At 53.5% G+C, this 22705-nt stretch overlaps 5 protein-coding genes across 5 annotated transcripts; 1 reads left to right on the forward strand and 4 right to left on the reverse strand.

Moving 5' to 3' along the window:
• Positions 1-4230: 4230 nt before the first annotated feature.
• Positions 4231-5099, reverse strand: BDP81DRAFT_89319 (uncharacterized protein). Its single transcript, XM_060596464.1, has one exon. It carries the CDS (start codon positions 4794-4796, stop codon positions 4329-4331), a length of 468 nt encoding a protein of 155 aa, XP_060450865.1. The 5' UTR covers positions 4797-5099; the 3' UTR covers positions 4231-4328.
• A 2172-nt stretch (positions 5100-7271) lies between these two features.
• On the forward strand, positions 7272-9010 carry BDP81DRAFT_416626 (myb-like DNA-binding domain-containing protein). The gene has a single exon (XM_060589543.1). It carries the CDS (start codon positions 7751-7753, stop codon positions 8651-8653), a length of 903 nt encoding a protein of 300 aa, XP_060450866.1. The 5' UTR covers positions 7272-7750; the 3' UTR covers positions 8654-9010.
• A 302-nt stretch (positions 9011-9312) lies between these two features.
• On the reverse strand, positions 9313-9789 carry BDP81DRAFT_416628 (uncharacterized protein; the record flags this gene model as incomplete). The annotated part of the gene is made up of 1 exon (XM_060589544.1): positions 9313-9789. One exon carries the CDS (start codon positions 9784-9786, stop codon positions 9568-9570), a length of 219 nt encoding a protein of 72 aa, XP_060450867.1. The 3' UTR covers positions 9313-9567.
• Positions 9790-18442: 8653 nt separating this feature from the next.
• Positions 18443-18652, reverse strand: BDP81DRAFT_416639 (uncharacterized protein; the record flags this gene model as incomplete). Its single annotated transcript, XM_060589545.1, has 1 exon — positions 18443-18652. The coding sequence occupies one exon, from the start codon at positions 18647-18649 to the stop codon at positions 18458-18460; it is 192 nt and encodes a 63-aa protein (XP_060450868.1). The 3' UTR covers positions 18443-18457.
• A 1372-nt stretch (positions 18653-20024) lies between these two features.
• BDP81DRAFT_389851 (uncharacterized protein) lies at positions 20025-21923 on the reverse strand (the record flags this gene model as incomplete). Its single annotated transcript, XM_060587322.1, has 3 exons — positions 20025-20989; positions 21049-21138; positions 21200-21923. The coding sequence occupies 3 exons, from the start codon at positions 21921-21923 to the stop codon at positions 20025-20027; spliced, it is 1779 nt and encodes a 592-aa protein (XP_060450869.1).
• Between the last annotated feature and the right edge of the window lie 782 nt (positions 21924-22705).

Here is a 22705-nt window from a genome sequence, read left to right on the forward strand (position 1 = left end):
TGACAGGCTCTAGCCTCTGACGCTCCATCCGTACGGATACTGCATGCACTGCCATAGTAGTAATGGACCCATTCAGAGAGAGTACTCTTCGAAGTTTGGGCTCTTGGAGTCTGTACCCCGGGTTGGATTCGTCAACAAGACAAGATGCCATTCTCGCCAAGTATGGACAGAATAGGAAAACGCAACGACTGCGGCTGCAAGACACTCACTCGTCTCCTCCCTGCCACCCTCACCCTTACCCCGTTCTCACCTTACCTTGCAGATGCCTCTACCCTGCAAACATGAACCATACTCCGCAGTCCGCACTCTGTACGGATACACCTTGTATAATGAAAACGAGAATTCAGAATGAGGTAGGGCACGGTGAAGGAGAGACACGCAGCCCTTGGCTTTCTTGGCTGCCTTTTCCCACCTTGCTGCATACACATCACCGCTTTGCGCTATTAGACGTTGCGAGAACAAGACAACAAACTTGAGGATGAAGGGTAAACAGAGACTCTGCAGCGCCGTATGCCGGGTAATGTCCGTGTCTACAATTGTAGTTGCGCCTTGCATATGCACCTCGATTTCAAATCCTATTTGCATTCTTCGTTTCCTTTTCTTCGTCTCTCTTTTCTTTTCTTGCTTCTCCTGCTTGCATTTGATCTCCCTCTTTGCCTCGGCAGCTCGGGGCACAGCCTGCCAGCAATGAGCATCCCATCTCCGCATCGCCCGTAACTCTTCGGCCCTACCGCTATCTGGACCCCGGAAAGGCAGCAGAGCGTTAGGCTTGTTGATACCTTACGTCTTAAGCTCAGCGTAAGGTATCTTGCCATGGAAACGGGGCGTGTGCATCCACGAGTGCGTAGCAAGTATACGTTTGCTTGTGCTTCTTTTCACTCCGTCCCATCCATCATGTGGGCGCCGTGACGTTCTGTGGTAGAAGCGCCGGGGCGGCTATTGGAAGCTTGCGGCGAATGCGAATGCGCGCCTCAGCACCGTCCATCTGTGAGGTACTGTGTAAGCGGCCGCCGTGCCCAAGGCCAAATGTACCTCTCCACCCGTTTCTGCTGGCAAGGAACATGGTTGTCCGATTCCAGGTTTCACGAACTGGATTTCATGAGCCAAACAGACGGCAGATACGTTCAGTTTCTTCCCTATTTTACGGTTTACCCCTCGTCTCGACCCCCTCCAGAAGCTTGTCATGATTTGACATAGCTCATCCCATCATCGACGGAACATCACCGTTGTTACATGTCTTGGCATTATATCTCGCGGGCTGATGGAGCCCGGCGGGTGAGTCGAACCTCAGCCTTCTTCTCTGTAATTAACCAACCAGCAACACATCAGCTCAAAGTGACAGAGACAGCTATCCCATTTCAATAATCAAATCAAAGGTGACTGCCCGGTTGCCTGTGCTCTAGCAGTCCGTTCACACTATGCCGCGGACGATACGCTCCGCCCCTGACACCCGCTGGTCCCCTTGCCTAGGCAAGCTTGGCTCAAAGGACAATGGTTTGGCAAGCTGGTACGAAGCTTATGTGCTACGGTCCATGGCTAGCACCCGTTGTGTGAATCTCTCACATATCTCGTCTCTTGTTCTTTCTGTTGACCTGGTCGAGCCCCCAGGGCCCGTTCACCTTGAATAAGGGCTGGATATCTACCGTGGCAAGCGTGGCCTGGATCGAGCGGGGTCGTCTCGCGCTGAGGCCAGGGCCCTTAAGCCACTATTCCCGGAGACACAGCATCAAACTGTGTGTAGCCATCGCCTTCGCCGTCTGGAGTCTAACCCACAAGGTACTTCATGATGCAGGCAACATCGGCCCACGGGCAATGCGAGCGGGGTTGAGCGGAACCGTCCTTTCCTCTTTCAATCTTGGTTCTCTCAGCGTCTTTCTGATGGGGCTTCCTAAGGTACTCGATGGTCTACTAGGGATACAGATACTTCGGCTTAGTAACTGCCTTGCCCCAACACGTTTATCTAACTCAGGCTACTGTACTAGACATCACTGCACCAGCACCACTTTACAGTTGTGGGCCGTTTTTGAGTGCCGGTTTGCGTTGGCCTGGCCCCCGAGTATCCCACCTGGCTACTTCACCTAAAGCGCCTTTGTTGACCACAAGTAGTAGTCATGACACAGAGGTGCAAGGCCTGTTGCAGAGCCTGGAGATCGCCGAGATCACCATATCAAATCTTGCGAGGCCTGATTGTCGAAACGATTCACTGACTGCTGTGGCTCTGCTCTGGGAGCAGCCACTTTCAGCTGAGCCGTGAGGTCAATGCACGACAAGACTACGTGATGATGCACCGTGACCGCCGCCTGAAAACAGCTTTGCAATTGCCGTGTACACCTAGGTAATCCAATCTCGATGCTCCGAGGGACTCTCAAGGACGCAATCTTTGACGATGCTATATCCGGCGCGATAGGCAAACAAGGCAAATCCAGTCCGGCGCACTATTAGCTCCAAATCCGTACGGATACGCCCGTTTGGAGGAAATACGTACTGGCGCAATGCTCGAAACAAGGGTACGTATCTCGACTCGGGACAAGTTGAACACAACACAGGCGGATGCGGGGGAAGGAAGGGTCCTGGGTCTTGACTCTTGAGGTAAGCAGGATGGAAGTCAGTCACAACTTACCTTCCAGTAGGTACGGACGGATAGAAGCATGCACAAATTCTGTGCGAATACGGATACGTACCGCGCAATTACACATCATTGTGAGCTTACCTAAGCCGCGGCATCAGAGGACAGTGTAGGCCAAAGCCTGAGCTAAGGTAGAGACGGAGAAACCAAGACGCAATTCCAAGAGTCTCAGAGCTAGAGACCGATACCCTATCCGTATGCCATAATAAGTAGCACTGGAGCACAAACCGTGGAGCTTGGCTCACTTGGCGACCCTGGGCGGTTGACATTGACGTTTGACATTGACGTTGACGTTGACGTTTGACATTGACATTGACATTGACATTGACGTTGACGTTGACGTTTGACATTGACGTTGACGTCTGGCCGAACGCTTTGGTGTTCCTTTGGTCGGACCGTTTTCCTCAATCTCTCTCTGTTTCTGCCTCTGTGTCTCTTTCCATGTCTCTTACACACACTCACACACGCACACCCTCACCCTATCAATATAATCGTGCTCTCCCGTCCGGAACCGCTCCCCTGCGGCATCGTCCGAGAAGAGCAAGAATCATTTGCAATTGTGCAACGGCGCCATGCCCATTGTAGCGATACGCCATCCCTATTCGTGCTCCTGACAAAAACTCCCAGGCCAATAGGGTGCCAGATGAGACCTGCCAGCCCGTCACAAACCAAAACCCGCGCCGACGTCTGATTCATGCACTCCCGTCACCACTCTCCAGTCACGACCGGCTCAGACATGGAACTCAACCACGACAATCCGTACCTTACGTACGGATACCTTACTCATCCAAGGTCCGGATACACGAAGCCCATAATTCACTTTGACGTCAACTTGTGCACAAGTAACGCGCTTCTACCTCTTTTGGGGGTCCATCTTCGGGGCACACAGCGGCACGGACTGCGGTACAACAAGTCTATTTCCATTTGTCTCCTTGCTATCACCGGCTAGCACTCACTCTTGCTAGTCAGAGTATTCATTTTGGCTACTCGATACGTTACAGAGGCGTCGCCTCCCTCCGTCTGGCAGAAGCCGCGTCAAAGCCACCATCAGTAGTCATCGGATCAAGTGTTTTCATGTCCTGGACTCGGACTTTTCCATTTTCATTTTCCAACCCTGCGTTCGCTGTACTCTGTTTTTCTCTACTAAATATTAAATCTTTGATACCTGACCGCAGAATAGACTCGGCTGGACCATGGACCCAACAAGGTCAAGCCTCAACCTGGAGCCAGTAGGTAAACAGATACCTACCAGAGTTGACGGTTGACGGGCAGAGCACATGGGAGCAACCCTTACAGGGCCCCGAAAGCAAGAGATCGGATTGTTTCGACCAACCAGCCAACCCCACCAAAAACGGTCTCTCGTCCCGAGGTATCCATTCCATGCACCGCCGTCCTTGTTCACGGTCAGACCCGTCCTTTGGCCTCCCTGAAATGCAAATCTCTTTACGCCTGAATCCAGAAGTTGTTGATGCACGCATTCGTACGTACAGTGATCAGAGTACGGCATGCCAACCAACGGCCATGTTGCAGACCGAGAGACAGATTGTCAACGCGAATATTCGGTGTGTCCTACCATACCTCTTCTCATTAAGCTTACGGATGGGATACCTCACGAATGGAGCACCTCATCGTTGCCACCTCTTCCACCACACCCGGCATGATCGCCGGTCCGCCCCCAGCCGGTCGCATTCCACTGACTACCTTACCCATCCCGGCCAGCTGAACACAGGCAAGACGGGCCTCCCGGGACGATGAATGGGCGGACGATGGATGTATTACTGGCATGACTGTTGCTTCCGTCAACTTTCACATTCATGATACCGGCTATGAGTGGCCCAGCGTAATGCAGCCGTTTCCAGCGAGGCCGGGCTTGATGCCCTCCGATCTCATCTCGGCCAGCCCATCCGTCTATCGTTCTTTGGTAAGACCGAAGGCGGACTGGACCAGGAACGTGAACGGGAACGGCAAGTGTGTCCATAGGGGTACCGAGTAGGGGTCGCCGGAGAACAGCTGCGGCATAGGACAGGTGCGCTTCGCACGGCGCAGAGCATCGTGTCGACTCGCATCCGCATCGCACAACGCAAGCAAGCCGGGTACAGACACTGCATCTTCCATCTCTAGGGATGCGCACCAGAAAGCTCGCAGATTCTGCACCAGTGCGCGCCGCCATAACCTAGACCAACCGTACATGCAGAGTCTGTGCATTGTGCGACTCGCACTCGGTCGGCATGTTGACCTGGACTCATGTGAGATATGCAGCTCAGCAACAAAGTCAGCCGAGTCCATCAGCTGAAAGGAAGTCGAGCCCGACAATTACAAAATTTGAGAAAAAATCAAAATCAAAACTGAAAGCAAAAGAAGACATACAGAGCAGAAAAAAGTCTAATCATGAATCAAAAGATCAATGCATGAACAAATGTCAGCCTCTTGGGTGTATCGCTCGTACTTCCATCGTCTGTGCCCACCTCAAGAGGAGCAGTGTCAAGGTGCGTTGACCTTCGTCTCTCCAACGAAGCCAAGTTGACAGGGTCAGACACATACGTGACATTTCGTCAGATGAATGAAGCCTGACCACCGAGCCGACGACGATCCCTGAGCAGTTGACGTTATCCGAATGCGCCTGACAAAGTTCGTCGGTCATTAATCTCTCAACTCGGACCCGCCCAGATTGCCCCTCTTTGGTCAGTCTCAATCACGCCGGGCTCAACCACAGACAGGTGAGTTGAGGTGAGGCGCGGTGAGGTAAGGTGAAGGTGAACTTCCGATATCAGCAAACATGATTATCCGTCGGCCAGATGCCACTACTGCTAGAGCCAGAAGCCAGGAACGACTCGGGGAGACGAATCAGTTGTGCCTAGCCCGCTCCGAGTGCGCGTGCTTGTGCCGTTTCTTGGGCACCTCTTGGATAGGCAAAAAGCAGTTGAACCTCCACGATCGGGAACCCTCGTCGTTCATACTATGCCTCATCCGTCTGTCCAGCAGCGGCCGATTCCAGCAGCGGGCCACATCCTGGCCATATCCTGGCCATATCCTGGCCATATCCTGGCATCATCCTGGCATCAGATCAGAGAGCATCCTGTCCCGCTGGGTCCATGGCGTTGGCTTGGCTTTGGGCTGTGGCTTGAGCCGGGGCCGCTTCGAGAGCCAGGGACAGGCCCCAATCCTACAAGTAGGACAAGGATTATCAGTAGCAGCGAAGCTGGAGCCGGGATAGGGATGGTCGACAGGGACTAGGTCGGTACGACGAACAAGACAAGGGCCAGGGGGCGTGTATCTCGAAAGGAGATAGCCGCAAGTCAGGCTTGTCGATTGAAAGAAGTCTTTCCCGTCGCCTGGGTCTGGCCGTGGCACCAGCTCCGGCCGTGGTTCATAGGTTCCCTCCCGTGGTCACTCTGTCAATCATATCCAGTATACAAAGAATGTAGGATGCTTTACTGCAAACATTTAGATCAAGATGAACCTACTGATATGAAGTGATGCAATATGATACCTTGGGCTCGACCGAGAAGACGCTACTTGCAGCAGCCTCGAGTGAGGAGGGAAGAAGGTAAACAGAAAGAGAGAGAAGAGAAATGCAGAGAGAAAGAGGGGAAAACAGTTGAGGCTCCCCGTCGTTGGTAGTGGTGGTGGGAGGTACCTCCGTAGTGTATCCGTACCTTACGCCGTACTGCATGACTGCGAAAGTCGGGGACGGATGGCTCACCCTGTTGGATAGGTACAAAGTCATTGACAAGCGGCCCCGTTCCGTACCGCGATTTGAGGTGATCTCCTACGCTACCAGTTTTTCTATCCACTCACATCACTGGCTGGTGAGAGCGACTCGGGCCTGGATCTAGACTCTCTACCATGCCTTGAGGTACCGCATGAAATGTACTTGTCTCTTCCATTGCTCAAAGACGACGACAACGACAACGATAACTACGACGACGGATACAGCTAATGTAGACCTGAGCATTGGCAATGGCACTCCCCGTCTCTTTTCTTCTTTTTCTCTTTCTCTTTGCTCCCTCCCACATCTCTTGAGGTTGCACACCCTGACTACGGGGTACCCACGGTACCTTGGCTTGCACGCCCATCCCCCACACCTCCAGTTCCCGATCTCAGAATATGTACTTTGCACGAAGACCTCGCATGCCTTTTCTAGCTTTGTAGCTCTCTTTTAATAGACTCACCCCTACCTCAAGCTTAGACGGGGAAGGCGGCTGGCCCTTTCCCAGCTTCTTCGGATCGTGCTCTTCTGGCCTTCTGGACCTCTCTGCCTCCAGGTGCTGCCCATGGGCCCGCCAAGTACCGCTGCCGCTACCGCTGCCGCTGCCGGTGATGTTGGCACTTGCCCGTGTACGAAGTATCTTTCCTCACGAACCTGGGCTCGCTCTCAATTCGGATTAGATGGGCGTGAACAAGGTAAGCGTGGGAGTGGGAGTAGCCCTTGTGAGCGTGGGCCTGGGTATGGAGCATGGGGCGTGTGCCGGGGGATTTTCACGAACCGTCGCTCCACTTGCCATCATCACCCATCACCCATCTCTTCTGCTTCTGCTTCTGCTTCTGCGTCTACCTACGTCTGCGTCTGCTCTGATCCTGATCCTGATTTTGATCTACTCGTCTGGACTGGGACAAGTTCCTTTCATCTACAACACCCCCCGTTCTTATTCTCCCACCCTCTAACCAGGTTCGACCCAAACCTTATCCTTTCTTATTCTTTCGTCGTTGTCCCCCAGGCCCTCCAATTTTATTCAGTCGGTCCCATACACACACCTCCTTCTGAACGCACAGCCTTTCCAACCTGAACGCTTCTGCTTTTGGCTCGGTTTCTCCACCACGCTGCTTCCACCTGCTCAACAACATATATACGCAGACATCCCTCGGTCATCCAAGACCGTATTCAGCCTCCATCACTCCCATCATCAATTTACCATCAACCTTCAACTACCACTATATCGCTCCTACCACCATCTACTGCTTCACATTTACATCTATCTCTTCTTCACATACATATACACACACATACGCGCACACACATACGCGCACACACGTACATCATCGTCGACTCCCTGTAGTCTCTCGATATCTACACTCACACATCACCACTTACGCCACTACTTCGTAGACTCTCTCACAGCCAAAATGTCTCTCGCTTCCCAAAGGAGAGGACCTTGGTCCCAACAAGAAGACGCCTACCTCATGCAGCTTGTCAACGACCAGGGCCCTTTGAACTGGGTGCGAATTGCCCAAGCCCTGGGAACGAGGACGCCAAAGCAATGCAGAGAACGATTCCACCAGAACCTCAAGCCTACCCTGAACCACGAGCCCATCACTCCTGAGGAGGGTGCCCAAATCGAGATCCTCGTCAACGAGATCGGTAAGAGGTGGGCAGAGATCGCAAGAAGGCTGCACGGCCGCAGTGACAACGCCGTCAAGAACTGGTGGAATGGAAGCCAGAACCGCAGAAAGCGTCACGATCGTCGCAGGGCCAACCAAGGCAGCACCTCCGGCTACGACGACCGCAGATATGGCCACTCTGGCTTCCGCCCTACTTTGACCATCAACTCTCATACCGCCTCCTACTCTCACACCAGACACGGCATGTCATCGCCTGTCTCTCCCGCCTTTTACACCCACAGCCACAACTACTACCAACTCGAGTCGCCGCTTCCGTCGCCCAACTCCACCTCTTCACCCGGCAGTGATGGTCTCGACGGAGAGACGTCCACCATGTCCGATGCCGCCTCGAGCTACACCACTTCACCCCAATGCCTCTCCCGGGGCACCTCGCCATCTGTCCAACTGGCCCCGCTTCGCATGGATGAGCACTCGGCCCCTCGCTCACTCCCATCCTTTGGCAGTCTTCTCAACGCCCCGAGCGATAGAAAAGAAGCCGGCCACATGCGCCTGCCTTCTCTCCCATCGCACCTCCTCACAGCACCCAACTCCCCTGTGAGGAGCACAGTCCAACAAGCCCTGCCGCCGCCTTCTCCTTCAGCTGCGGACAAGGACTCGAGGATGGATGTTTCCGCCCTCCTGGGCTGAGAAAACAACTTGTTCAAATTTTGTTTTATCTCTTTGAGGGATACAACCCTCCTGTATGCCATAAGTACAGTACATGGGTTCCAACGGCGCAAACATGTGTAATGGGCGGTATATCTGGGCATGGAACGTAAAACCTGTACCCTGTATTCCTTTTTTGTTTTTTTGCTTTGATACCTGATATTGAAACCCTAGCGAGGGGATGGCGCAATTGGGAGACCTGAGAAATCAAAAAGGTCTGGCATGGGACGGCGGCAGGACGGTAGAGACTCGGGAACAGAATCTCACCAACGCCCCTTGATTTTAGCTACACCTTCGTATACGGTGTAAACATCACCAATAATCAAAAAGTTACGAAAACATGTTCACAACAATGGCAATTCACTGTGATTTGAAAATGGGATCCTGATTACAATGCACAAATTTTCCTCAGACCCAGATCCAGATAGACCATCTGGGTACACGAGCATTCGAAGCCGTCCCAATCAAGACGGCAGTGTCTGGGCGGAGGGGTCCCCCACGTTGGCAGCCACGTCAGCGACGATGAGTGGGAACCTCAAACGTCCAGGGCCAGACTTTCCATCGGTTTTTTTTTAACAGTCATCCCCCCCCCCCGCCGTTCGTTCGGCTGGTATGGGTCCTCGATCAGAGTTTGTGTAACGTAGGTGCATATATGGCTCACTTAAAAAGACTGTGTGGCGCGAGGCGCAAGGAAAAACGCAGTATCAAGGCACACAGGGTAAACATATCAAGGTAGGCAGGCAGGCTTACGGGTTGATGACAGAGTGGGTGGTGAGTTAGTGAGCGTGCAAACTCACATCTGGGCGAGGTTCTGGAGACATCGGATGGCTGGGATGCTCCAACTCCCATTGCGGACAGGTAAGGATGGCAATGGCTCAGGTAGCTATCGAGGAGCGCTAGACAGGGAGCAGAGGTGCAGGTGAGGCGGAGGACAGAGCGTTTCGGTCAGGGCCAACGCTCGCAGCCAAACACGAGATCGGGGATGTTCTGCTGCAGATGAGCGGGTGGGCTGTACCAGTGTCGATCATGACGAGGATCATGGCAGAGGAATGGGGCCAGATGGGAAGAGCGATGAGCGGCGGGGACAAAGAAAAAGCGAGGGAGCGGCGCAACATGGGGCGGGCGTCATGCATTGCATCGCATGGTGGATAAGGGAATTTGTCGTGTACATTCATTCATTCACACAAAAAAATCTTGAGTGTCGGACGAGTCGAGGAAGAATTGTCCAAGGCAGTTTTGGAGCAGCGGCACGGTTGGCGAGCAATTGCCGATTGCAGACACACACATATGTTGGTTGCATGTTCGTAGACAGACGGGCGTTTGTGCTCCAATCTCATGATGGCTTCGTTTCTCAGCAAGAACCTGGTAGACGCACGCGTTTATCTACGGAGAGCGGAGTAAGGTATGAATACTTTCCGGCAACGGAACATGTGCCAAGACAAGACGACTTATTCAATCAATTTGAGGCAGTGGCCAGATGCGGAATCGACATGAAGATTTAGCCGCATGTAATTGGAGGGGAAGCCAGTGGGGGGGGAGGGGGGGATGCACCACGGCCGAGAACCCTCCCTCGTTCTCACTCCCTTGCTCTCTGAAAAGTCAAATAAAGACGTCGGCCAATCTCACCACAGTTACCCCAAGTAGTTGTCCAGAGGGGGGAGAAGAATAGAAGAAGTTTTAAAAATATTAAAAAAAAAAAACATTCCCTCGGTGTCCCCTGTTGGTGAGTTTGAGTATGAAAAAATACGAATAGCTACGGAGGACTTGGAAACTCTGTTCTTGTGGTTGGTCATAGGCAGGTATGCCCCATGGAAAATGCGAGCCCGTACCTTCTCTCATACATGTTTCTCCAAGCTGCTCTGCACCTACCTACCTTACCTACGTGCCTACCTCTCTCAGGTACCCAAGGTTGCCCGCGGGGAAGGGGAGACGAAGACGGCGGCAGGAGAGAGAGTGTGTGGGAGAGAGGACAAAATGGAGAGTGACAAAGTGACCTTGGCCGATGTATCTTTCCCATCTTTCCCTTCCATTCTCGTCTGGCCCCACCACCGCCCCTCCTTCTTCGAGACCGATCCCTAAATCCGGAGACGAGACGACGTCAAAGAGATGGAGGGACTCGACTCGAGATGATCAACTCAACCCGACCCGACTCACCATTGCTCTTGCGGCTTTGTCCTGACAATTCTTCAAACGACGCAAGGACGACGTGAAGAGACCCCTCTTCTCTTCCCGCGTACCAACAAAAGTCTCCATCTCCCACCCATCCCCTCCAGCAATGACGAATGGCAACCGAAACCATCCAGAGGAGGAGCACAGACGTGGCCAAGGCAGCGCGGCAGCGACGTCTATCAAATCAATCAAACCCACGCTGGCAGATAGTTGGCACTGACTTACATCTGCTGCCGAGGCTGAAGGAGCTTTTTCGTCCAATGTCTGTTGCCTGCTGCATCGCCACCGGCCGTCAATGTTGTCGTCGTCGTCGTCGTCGTCGTCTACCCACGCATTCGCACCGCACGTACACGCGCGCGCTCGCACCAACCATTGAGAAGTTGGCGAGGCATTCAGTCGCACATCAATGGGGACGACGACAATTACTGGAGGAGGGGGGGAAAAAAACTAGGTGCCACGGTGCACCGTGATCTCCGCCGGACCCTGGTCGCCCGCCCTCGGAATGTTTGTGTCCCGTTGGCGATCCCTGGTACAATCGGCGGATGGCAGCAACTTGGCAGCGAATTGGCACCGAGGCCGTGCTGATGGGATCAAATAGGATCTGCGGCTCTTCTGGCCCAGAAAGATACCACACAGTGGGGGCAGCCCATCCTTCCAGTGGCCAGCCAGCCTCGCACACTCGCCCTATTCATCCCTGGAGCCTGTCACTTTATTACGTCTCTTAAGATCTACGTAATTTGTATCGACATCTCAGCCCGCCCCGCGGCCACGATAATCAAGGCCGTGTGTATGTGATAAAGAAAAGAGAACCCGGAGTCAAAAGAAGCAAGCTGACAGGTACACCAGGGACCAGTCGTTTTCAACCTGGTTGATCAAGGTACCAACAGATGCAAACCAGATCTACGGATAGGGCGAACGATCGAAGCAAACTTGGTCATGGAGCAACAGGCAGGGAAAACCAGCCAGTCGTTCTCCAAGTACGGATATAGTATCTGTCAGTAACCCGGTGCCTTGTCTCCGTGGCACCCACTTCGTAATTAACCACACAGGTGTTGTACGCACGCATGGACGATGCCGAGTCCTCCATCTCAACTCGACCAATCGTGGGCCTAGGGAGGATGAGAGGCGTTGTCGTCCGAGGCGCCGGCGCAGCTACCAAGTCACCGTAGACCGTTTCAGACTCCCGCCCAGTGAGAACCACGACGTCCACCAGTAGGGTGATGGCCTGGTCCGCGGCGACCCATATCCAGAATGCACCAGGAAGACTAGACCCAGCCATACGGGCCGTTTGCAACCACAAGAAAAAGACGTTGGATCGTTCGGGCAAGCCGACACCCGTCACCCGTCACCCGCATCACAGCGTGCAGCTTGAGAAGGGAAGAAAAAAACGGGCAGCCGCTCCTCCTGCACTTTTCGTTCTACGTATGCAGATCTTGCATCGGTTCTCCTCCTTGTCGTCGTCGTCATTGGTCTTTGATTACTTTCTCAGCACGCATCGTCACCGGTGTCTTCCTCCAAGTTGCATCCATGTCTGTGGACTTCATTTGCACCGTAGCAATATGAATGAGCAGAGATGGAGGAACGAAAGGGTTTCCAGGGCCTTCATCAAGGGAAAATAAAATGAGAACATGGAAAGTACGTGCGTACCATACGGGCGAAAGAGACCGTTGCTGTCTCCACATGACGAGAGGGGAAAAAAAAGTGTGTTCGTACTCCGTACACTACGGACGGATGTTTAAACCAAACCATACTAACCACAAGGACATGGCAGTTCTTCGCTCGCTCTCCCACGCAGTTTGTGAGCATCCGCAGGCGGGCCAGGGGTTCAGCAGCTGAGAGACCTCCTTGGCGAAATGATTCCACATCACATCGGAAGCCCGGCGATCATCTGCGTTACTAGGATCCAATCTCAACATGAATTCGGTGGAGGGTGTTCTGGGGGGGGGGGGGGAAAGGGCAGCGGGGGACCTAGGCGGTTCTTGGCTGCCACTGCGACGCTGTGGGAATACGGGTGCCGTTGCAGTTGGTGATCATGCCCGAGAGGGTTAGACGGGTTTTGGTGGTCAATGAGGAGACGGGAACGAAAGAAAAAGGGGGGGGAGGGGTGAAGTCAAGTGGAAACCGGTGTACAGAGAGACATGAGGGACACACCAAATTTCATGGGGGGGGGGGGGGCAGCAGCTGGATAAACGATGTGAGGTTGAATCTGAGATGCAATTCCACCTGGGTCCAGCCGATTTTCTCAATGGAACAGTCCCTACGGAGTGTTCAGTATCCGTAGGAATTGGGTTGGATCCGTACGGATACAATGTAATATAGAGTAGCATTCGTAAGATAGACGACTCTGGGTCGGCACGGCCATGGAACATGTTCGCCCCATGGCCGGCGCCCCGGGCCAATGGGCTCCCGTCGATCAACGGTCGGCCAGCGGCATAAGCGCAGGCGAACGGGGACAAGGGGACTGGGAGCTGGGAGACGACTAGGATGGTGCCAGCTCTCATAGCGGGAAGCCTCACGAGCAGGGGTGAGCGAGGCCGTCGCCATTTTAGAAAGCGTAAGCAGAGTGCATGCGGTATATGGGGATATGCTCCGCTCTCCAGTACGTAAGTACGGAGCACGAATACTTGATCCCCAGACCATCGAACAAGAGAAGGAGAGTGGGATTTGCAGAGAAGTTCTGTATTCTTCGGGACTACACCAACGTAGCTACCTACGAATATCCGCACACCGCACACGGCGTACGGGGAACACACGAATACATGGTGAACACCACGCGACAGGGGAGAGGCGTGGGAGGAAGCAAGCAAGCACAGGCAAGCTTCAATTCCAATCTCAATCTCAGCCCGACAACAGGGGGACAAGGGTCGATGGGAAACAAAACTTGGCCTGTCCATCATCCATGAAGCACCAACCAACCCGTTACCTTACGAATACAGGCTATTTGTACCTACCCACCGCCTCTTTGGCCGCATCACACACCTGGTACGAAGTACACACTCGCACACTCTCACTCCCGGTCGGTGCTCCGCATGCGCAGCATCATATCGAGATTGCAACGTGCCAACCCACCGGCCAGCCACCCAGCCCTTCAGCCGTTATACGGGTGCCTGCTGTCTCTCGCCCCTGGACTGGGTCTCTTGTGTGTCTGAGACAAGAGGCTAGACCAGGGCCAGGCGGGTAAGGTATTTGCAATTGGCTCCCCGTACGTAAGGTAAGGTGCGCGGGTAAGGCCCTGAGAGGTGAGTCCTGAGTCCTGACACGTCAAGCGAGATTCCCGTTGGCGTTGCTTTCTGCTGTGCGCGTCGTTTCCGTCTTGACACAACAGGACATCCCAACCGACCGCTCTCTCTCTTTCTCACATCAGACTCGTCATATCTGATGGACTCTGACTGTGGAGTGTAGACAGCTTCTGCTGCCGTTGCAGGCCTGCCATGGACACGACAGGGTGGTTCCTGTGGTGGACGGAGTGCTGTAGAATCCATTCTGCCCCATCCATTGTCCGCACGTCATATCCGCTCTTGACTTGCTTTACCTAACCAGACCTTTCCTTCCTTGGATAGCTGTGCGAACAGACGGGCCTCCCGATCTTGCAGCTGCGAGTCTGCGGCCTGCCTGCCCCGTTGCTGCTCTGCGAGGTAACCGCACGTACGGTGCAGACGTGCATAGGTACTGCCTGCCATACACAGCACTAACACTGGACAACATGCTCGCCAGAGAAGACCGTTATTTCCTTTTCTTAGCCCCTGCCGAACATTGTTGATTAGTGACCACCGACGATACGTGCACGCATCACTGCATACCGACTCGCAAGTTCCCGTAGGGCAACAGGTTACCCGTTCACGCCGTTGTCTTTCCTCGAGCACGTACGCCCGACATGCGTATATGTAAGGATACGTATCTGTACTATCGTGACTTACCTACAGCCCAGCCCGCCCGGGCTGGTTCAACGTAACTGCCAATACCTAATAGTACTCACTACTCAGGGCGAGAAGGCAAGGTGTGTTAATGATTGGCAACACGCCCCCGTGTTCCTCCCTGTCCTAGACACACGATACCCAGCATGTTTGTTTGTTTGTTTGTTGTGCAAAGACTGAGATGGACAAACAGGCCGGCCCCCATCCCATCCCATCCCATGGTAAAGGAACACAATCCCATCGAACCCCAAGTTCCAGATCAACTGCAAATGCAAATGGGAATGCAACCTCGACTGCATTGGTAAACCACGCCCCCACCCCCCCCCCCCGGACCCGATGGTTCCACGACAGGGATGACAAAAACAGTCTCTCCAAAACTTGGTCCCTCACCGGTTCCCAGACCTGCAGAACGGATATCACTACTCATATCCGCGGCTGTGGTTCACCCCGATTCGATCTCGGCGTGCAACAGACAACAGGAAAAAGGAACAGCAACCGTCACAGCCAGATAATGTGAGCCAAAATCTTTGTCATTCAGGAACCACACAGCCCAGACATGATGGAGAGATCCACCTTCCACTCTCCCACTCTCCCACTCTCCCACCCCGCTCGCTCGCTCTACTTGCCGCCCTCTTGCTGCAGGACGTTTACGAATACTTGATCGGCGCGGATGAAGCACCTTGCCCTGGCAACTTACTTCTTGTTTTCGTTCCTGTGCATACGGTAGGTATACTCCGTACGGATTACCCATGTTTCGAAGAAGCCTCACAGCCTCAGCCTCACTTCCCAGCTTCTTCCCTGGTTTCTCTCTTTCCTACCAAGTTACTGTGCTATGCTTGTTCTTTGTCTGATAGCGCATCCGTGACTTCTTGTCTCAACCCGTATACGAACGGAAATCTCAGGTACCTTAGCCTCCTGATCATCGCCGGACGTAGCATCCAAATAATGCATCTCTGTAATTAGATGCCGACCAGATTTTTCTCACGAATATCATCTCCCGAGACCCTTGCCAGCTAAAAAAGGGCGTCAGCACGTAGTTTGTCCTTGTTTTACTCCAGCTGGTTAAAGCCACACGCCTCTAGTAACGCCACATTTCACGGAGCTTGGCTCCGGTACAAGAGAGACCCTAGACACTAGTCCCAAATAGACCTGCGATCAAGTAGAAAAGCCGGTAGAGCGAACAGAGCGAGACAGGCTTGGTGAAGCTATCTTGGGCGCAAATTCCATCATGACAAATATCGCCCCACCCTGGTCCTTCCCAACCCTGACGTGTGTGAGTGTCGAGTCAAACAGTCAGTGCCAAGAGTGCCTCTTCCGGGTGAGCTAAAATCCCATAGTACGTACTCACGTACCTGGTCTGTAGGGCAAAATGACAAGAGACGATGGTCAGTGCCAGAAAGCGACGACAGCATCACATCTCACTATTACATTGCCATCGACGCAACACTCTCTCGCACGTACTCATCCAGCCACACCGTCAATGCAGGTCCCTACTGCGATTACCACCCGTCAATCACCCCATCGAGCCGCCGCCGCCTACCTACTTGCATTGAGCTGAACCTCTGCTATCGATAATCACGGTAGACTATCAACTTGAGCTGATGACGAGAAAGGAGAGACAGGAAGAGGTAGGGAGTGAGGAAAGGAGACAAGTGGCTGCATCACGACGCAATTACAGTGAAACTACACGATACCACCAGACGATGGCGCGCGTCAGCCGCAGCTCAATGTCTCTTTCAAGGCGCCAACATCCCACAGGTGTCGCACTCTTTGCCTCGCGGTACCGTTCGTCGCCAACTACGCTAGAGGAATTTTAGCATGACTTCATGCCGTGTGCACAGATATAACAAAATACCATTGGTGCCTTTCCCCCTTCTCAAAATCGCGATACGAAGTCACAGTCACATCTACACTGCCACCGTCTCCTTATTATGCGACTGACCAGAATTGAAGTCACGAAGTGAACTGAACTATGCGTCTGAAGGGAACAAAATAATCGGGGAACCGGCTCAAGCCACGACTCTGGTCCGAATCACAATAGTGGCGCTCGGTCAGCCGCACAATACATGACAGCATTTGTTTGACTTTGGTGTGGTTTATCAGATTTTCCTGAAAATTTGTCATTCTTTTTATTTTATTTTTTACTTTCCAACGTTTGGGACGCGAAGAGTTTCTTTTTTATGGTTTTACGGGCCCAAAGGACCCTTGGGGCTCTAGCTGTCCAACAAACAAATTGGTGTCTTGACTCTTCACACGGACTTGACATGCATTGACACTCGCGGGTTGTACGACCCGGGTTCCGACGGCACAGACATGGAAACAGACGACTTCAAGGAGGAGGAGGAGGAGGAGGATGACGACGACAACGACATCCTGAAAAAGGGAAACATCAGACTCACGGCATGAATCACACAAATCCGATGCCATACGCGGCAGCAGGCAATAGACGTGTAGGTTACGCCAACCAAGGTAGATAGTTAATGCAATTGTCCTTGTGCGGTGCCTCGCGGCTTGGCGATACACATTAGCTAACTAACGACCTTGTGTAGCAGGCCGTCTATGCTCGAGGCTACCCTTAACGCCTCTATTTGCACTTGGATCCCCAGGGTCCTCGAGAGCCGCAGATTGTGAGCACCCTTCCACGCGGAACAACGCCTTGAAACCTTCTCTGCTGGGAGATATTCCTCTTGTGTCAGACCCTGAGGTGCCACGCCGTGCCGTGCCCGGGGGACGTTATACTTCATCCACCGAGCCGATGAGGTTTTGTCCAATAAGCACGCCCTCACGCAAACGGTTGTCCCCTGATTAAGCTATACATGGTGGCTATATGGCAGCCAATACGCGAGAAGCAAAGAAGAACGGCTTGAAGTCTCCGACCAGTTGTGACTTTCTGCGTCTAAGACGCCCTTTCAGACATCTAGGATTGAGAGAGAGAGAGAGAGAGAGAGAGAGAGAGAGAGAGAGAGAGAGAGAGAGAGAGAGAGAGAGAGAGAGGCTTCCATGGCGAACATGCCATCCTGGTTCACATTGCCTGTCATCTTTCCATTTTCCTTTCTTCATTCTCATCCAGTGGTGATGATGATCTCGGGATGGAATTACAATCCGTGGTCGATATCAGTCTTGCTATGAAAGAGCGTCGTTTCCACAACACTATCCAGTTGCCAACTGAGCCATCAACGCTGTTGATGGCCATGTGAAGTCACTCAAGAGTCAACTAGAGGCGGGAAAAGGAGGTGAACTTTCCCTCGGTCTCCTCTACCTAGTCGTCCATTCGACATCCTTTAACCCGGATGTCAGAGGCTATCCGTACATGAGTAGGACCAAGACTCTAACAGTGCTGCCTTAGTCAGACGAGGTTCGAAGCCGCTCTGGCGATGGGTGCTCAAGAGGTTCGTTGAGCGAATGAAATAGCGACTCGCAACCATTGGATGCGGTCATCCCCGGCCCCGTCAAGCCGTCGCGCAATACAACATGCACCTGGAAGGATGCAATCGCCGGAGGCTTGGGCAGTCCTAGAGACACCGCAACGGTCTACTCACGATCAAGGTCCTGGCCAGACTTCCAGGTAGCCACGGTTTAAAGCTAGACGAGTGGAGAGAGAGAAGACTCTAGGAGGCCTGGGATTGGGCTAGAAAACCACCCGACAGAATGACCCAGGAATCTGGTAACAAAACGCCTTTCGCTAATCGACCGGCGTTCAAGGTTACAAGAACCGGTTTCGTTTCCCTTTTCCCCCTTCTTGACTTTTCATCCGTCTACACACCCTCTCTTCCCACTCCCCTTCCCGCGTCCGGCCGTGTCCGTGTCCGTCCATCTCCGCGGTGCGCGCGCAGAATGGCTTCTGCTTTTGCTTGGGCAAAGGGGCGGGCCTCTCCTCCGGAGTAAGTGACCGCATCGGTGCAAGTTTGTTTACCCTCTCTACGTCTCCTCGCGACTTTTCTCGGTCTTCCGCTAATAGAAATGCATTCCCCTCCGTCCGCCCCCCAAAGACTGGGCGAGGCTAGACCCCCCCGGTCTCCCCCAGTCTAGAAGTCTAGACTGTCGGCTTTTCTATACATATGTTGAGTCCTGGGCGCTAGCGGGAGTTTAGTAGCGTTCCGTTGGTTTTTCTCCGACCGCCGAGAGCGCAGAGAGCCCCCCCCCCCCCCGGCTCTCCCGACTGTTTATGGCTTGGTTGGGGTCTTCCTGTGGTCTTTCCTTTTCACTAGTCCGTTGTTTAGTAGTGGCCCCTTCCCATGCCCGATACCGTTCCGCCGGCCGCCGTGCCGGATATTGCTTACTGATCTGGGGTTGGGCGAGGAGTTTGTCTTGATACCTACCCAGTGTTTTCATCACATCACATTTTTTGGGGGTGTATTTGGAATCGACCACTCTTCATCAGAAGACTTCAAGTGTTGCATGGTGTGACAACCTATCAGGGCGGGTTGTCTTGTGGTAGCATATAACATCTCATCAAGCGTGCCGGGAACGGGGGAATATTTGTGAGTATATGATATACGACAAGTGACAAAAAAAGAGGCCTTTCTCTTCCTCCTTTGGCCCGGACATTTCGAGCCATGAGCTTGCACACATCCATCCGCGTTCGGCCCGTTGCACACGGCCCGCAGTCGTATCCTCTTTCCTTCCACGGCCTTGGCCTGGTGATCTGTTCAGGGGTTTGGATTCAATTCTCCCCCCTTTGGACCTTCGCTTCGCGAGCTTCTCTCCGGAACCCTGGTAGTTGTTCAAAGCAAGGGTCATGGTTTTCGCTCTCGGTGGAAGTCGAAGCCCAAAAAAAGAAGTAGTAGTCTCCGGGGTGGGCAGGCAGGCCCAGGGAGCTCACGTGGCATATCCATTTTCCCTTTCCAAGTTTGGAGCCTGTTACGGAACTTAACAGCCCATTCTGGTCTGGTACAGAAAATCAACACGCCAGCTTTTCCTTCCCACAGAAAACGGCTTCATGCAAGCGCGAGTAAGGAGTCTTCGAGGAAGGGGGGGGGGGGGGGGGGCGTAAGTTCACCATTCATCCGATGGACCACGTCATGTCCATGATGGGCTCGATCTAGACTCTCGTTCCATGGGTTATGGGCACGATTGACACACATAGAGGGACGATTTGCAGCTATTTCATGCGAGGCAAGGAGAGAGGAGAAGAGAGATGTCTACATGGCCTTGATACCTACCGTAGCAAGCGTAGGCTGCCCTGCCTCCTCGAGCAAGTACATCCTGCTAAAAACTCCGCCCTTTCGGAGCAAAATACCGCAACCATCACAACCACATAATATCTGCTTCTAGCCTCTGGACCCCACCCGCTTCAATGCCTCCTTTGCTGCTATCTGTGCTTGATTCGCGTGTGTCGTACTTCGTTCCGTTGAGCTGGTTCTGCCGTGTCCACTGGCCTCATCGCTGGAGGTTCTCTGGTTATTGCTCGAGGACTCGTGGGACGATTTGTGGGAGCGGGAGCTTCGCCGTCTATCTAGGAGGCTAGGTCTTGTGGCCAGCCTGCCGCCTTCTGCACCAATTTGCTCTTCCTCAGAGCGGGTTCCGAGGGTATTGGCTTTGCCTTTGCCTAGCGACTCCTGTGTATCGCCGTGAAGTATCTGGTCTCGCTGATTCGAAAGCCCTGCAGTGACTGATGCCATCGAAGCTTGTTTGTCCGACGAAAGGGGGCGCTCGAGAGGGAAAGCCCCGGGGCCGCATAAGTAGCCATCGTTTCCGTAGGCAAAGTTAGTAGTGCCTGCCAGGGCTTGCAGCTGGACCCTATCTTCTCCAGCATCGAAAGAGAAGTCTCTCCTGTGGCGGCGGACCCCTGAGGTTCTACGGGCAGTCGTGGCCGTCATGCCATCCGGGTCAGTACCCATCGGCCGCTCATCTGTCCGTATGACCGTCGCGGCCGAATCCATGCCGGCACCGGGTGTGCTATCATGCCGATAATGTGCATCGTCATGCTCAATCGTTCCGGTTGCGGCGGTTTTCATTGCGGACGATTCGGGGGTGATGCTCTGCGCCGTTTGTGCTGCTCGACGTGATAGTCGAGACTTGGTAGACTCCAAGCCAGACAACTTGGCTTTCTCCTGAACCGATGCTGACTTGTACGCTTCCTCCTCCTCTGAACTGTCCCATGCCACGTTGACCGGCGGGAAGAGGCGCTTCTTCTTCCCTCGTTTCGAGGCCCGTTGCTGTCGTCGCTCAGCCTTTCTCAGCCCCTTGCTCAGTTCAACATCGGCGTTGTCATCCAGATTAACTTGCATTGACACTGAGCTATTAGAATCTCCACGGTAGACAATGAGAGGGCAGGCTTTTCTCTGTACTTACAGAAGGTTCGGTGGTTCAGGCGGGGACTTCCAGAGCCCACGGAGACCCGTGGATTATCCAGGCTGTCAGCCTTGTTGGGGCTGTCATCGCCTGCGCGTACCTGATTAGCAAAGGGGATAAGAGTGCTCGCCGCTGTTGAAGTGTGATGTACCTTTCTGGGGACTCTCCTTGGCCTTCTCGATCCTGGCCTTGAAGAGTCGAGAGGATCTTGCGCTTCTGTCGACGAGACTGCCAGACCTGGCCAGGACCACTGCACCGACACCTGCAGGGGCTACATCGACGAGGACGAGTTCCATGCGTTTAATCTCAGCGCGGAAGTCGGCCTCTTTCACCTCCCATTCCTCAGACATCTTCGTGAATTCTTCGAGACTCTTCAACTTTGTCTCCTTTTCCTCTGCGAGCTCCTGCTCTGTCTTCTTCAGCCGCTCCTGCAGGTCCCAATAGCCCTCCAACAAATGCAAGATGTAAGAGTTATACTCTCTGGGAACCGGATCGAGGACGTTCTTGGTCATCATCGTGTAGTGTAGAGCATTGATCATCTGCTCCAGAGACAGGGCACGTTCTGTCTCATCTCGCTCTTGATACCATACTGTCTCGGCTGGCTCGGTTGGCTCTGCTGGTGATGGCGACAGCCGATGAGAGGACGACTGCGAGCCGTCTGATCTGATGCTTGGGCAGTTACTCGTTCCCAACCTAGCAGCACTCAGAACATCGAGACTCGCAATGCGGGGGATGGGCCTCCACTGGCGTGATCGGATAGATGGAACACCGAGGTGTACAGCAGATTCTTCTTCATCTGGGGGCAGATTGCTCAGGTTAAGCTCTGATCTTCTTCGCCTGGGAGGCAGCGGTTTTGACCATAGGAAGTCCGCCATGTCGGTTGATAGCGGAAATCCTTCGACGGCTAGGCTATGCTGGTGATGAGGTGTGTCAACGAATCGGTATCGAGTACCGCGGGGTCAAGAAAACCAACGTAGTGAGGTGCAACGAAGGCTGTGAGTTTGCAAGGAGCCCACAAGAGACGTGGAATTAATGATGTTGTCCAGTGACCGTGTGACGCGCGCCTCGATTATTGTTGACGACCCAAGTTTGCCTTCTTGGAAAGGTGAATGTCCTGCTGAGATGAGAGGACAGAAGAGCGTGCGGCTTCTCTGTGAAAATCACCGTGAGTGATAGTGAAGTGAAGAGTAAGATATGAAGGTGAAGTTTGGATGAGATGCCGCGATGTATGCGGACGGGAGGAAGAAGCGGGCAAGAGCGGACGAGGGATCGAAGTCAGGCGCGTTCCACTGGTTGGAAGCTGCCAGCGCATCAGACCAGGCATGCCTTCCTTCGTTGCTACTCGATGAGAGAACTTCAAGAAGGGGCAGGAGCGCCTCTTGCCCTGCTTCGCCGCGGCTCCCCAAACAACGTCTTCCTTCGTCTGATTCGTACCGATGTTCTTTTCCTGAGGATGAATACACAAGAGGCGCCCTCCAACGTCCAACGAAAGCTCGAAAGCATGGAAATGTGCCCATGCCTCCCTTCCTAGCTGTAGACGCGTCACAGTTGAACGGGCGTCAAATCCAATGCAAACTCCTGCGGGAACCGTGAGAACTCTGGCGAGTCACCATGTACGCGGCCATCTAGATAGATTCACACACACAATACCCAACCT

This window comes from Colletotrichum phormii (assembly GCF_030913505.1).
Source record: "Colletotrichum phormii strain CBS 102054 chromosome Unknown BDP81scaffold_2, whole genome shotgun sequence".
Taxonomy (NCBI): Eukaryota; Fungi; Ascomycota; class Sordariomycetes; order Glomerellales; family Glomerellaceae; genus Colletotrichum; species Colletotrichum phormii.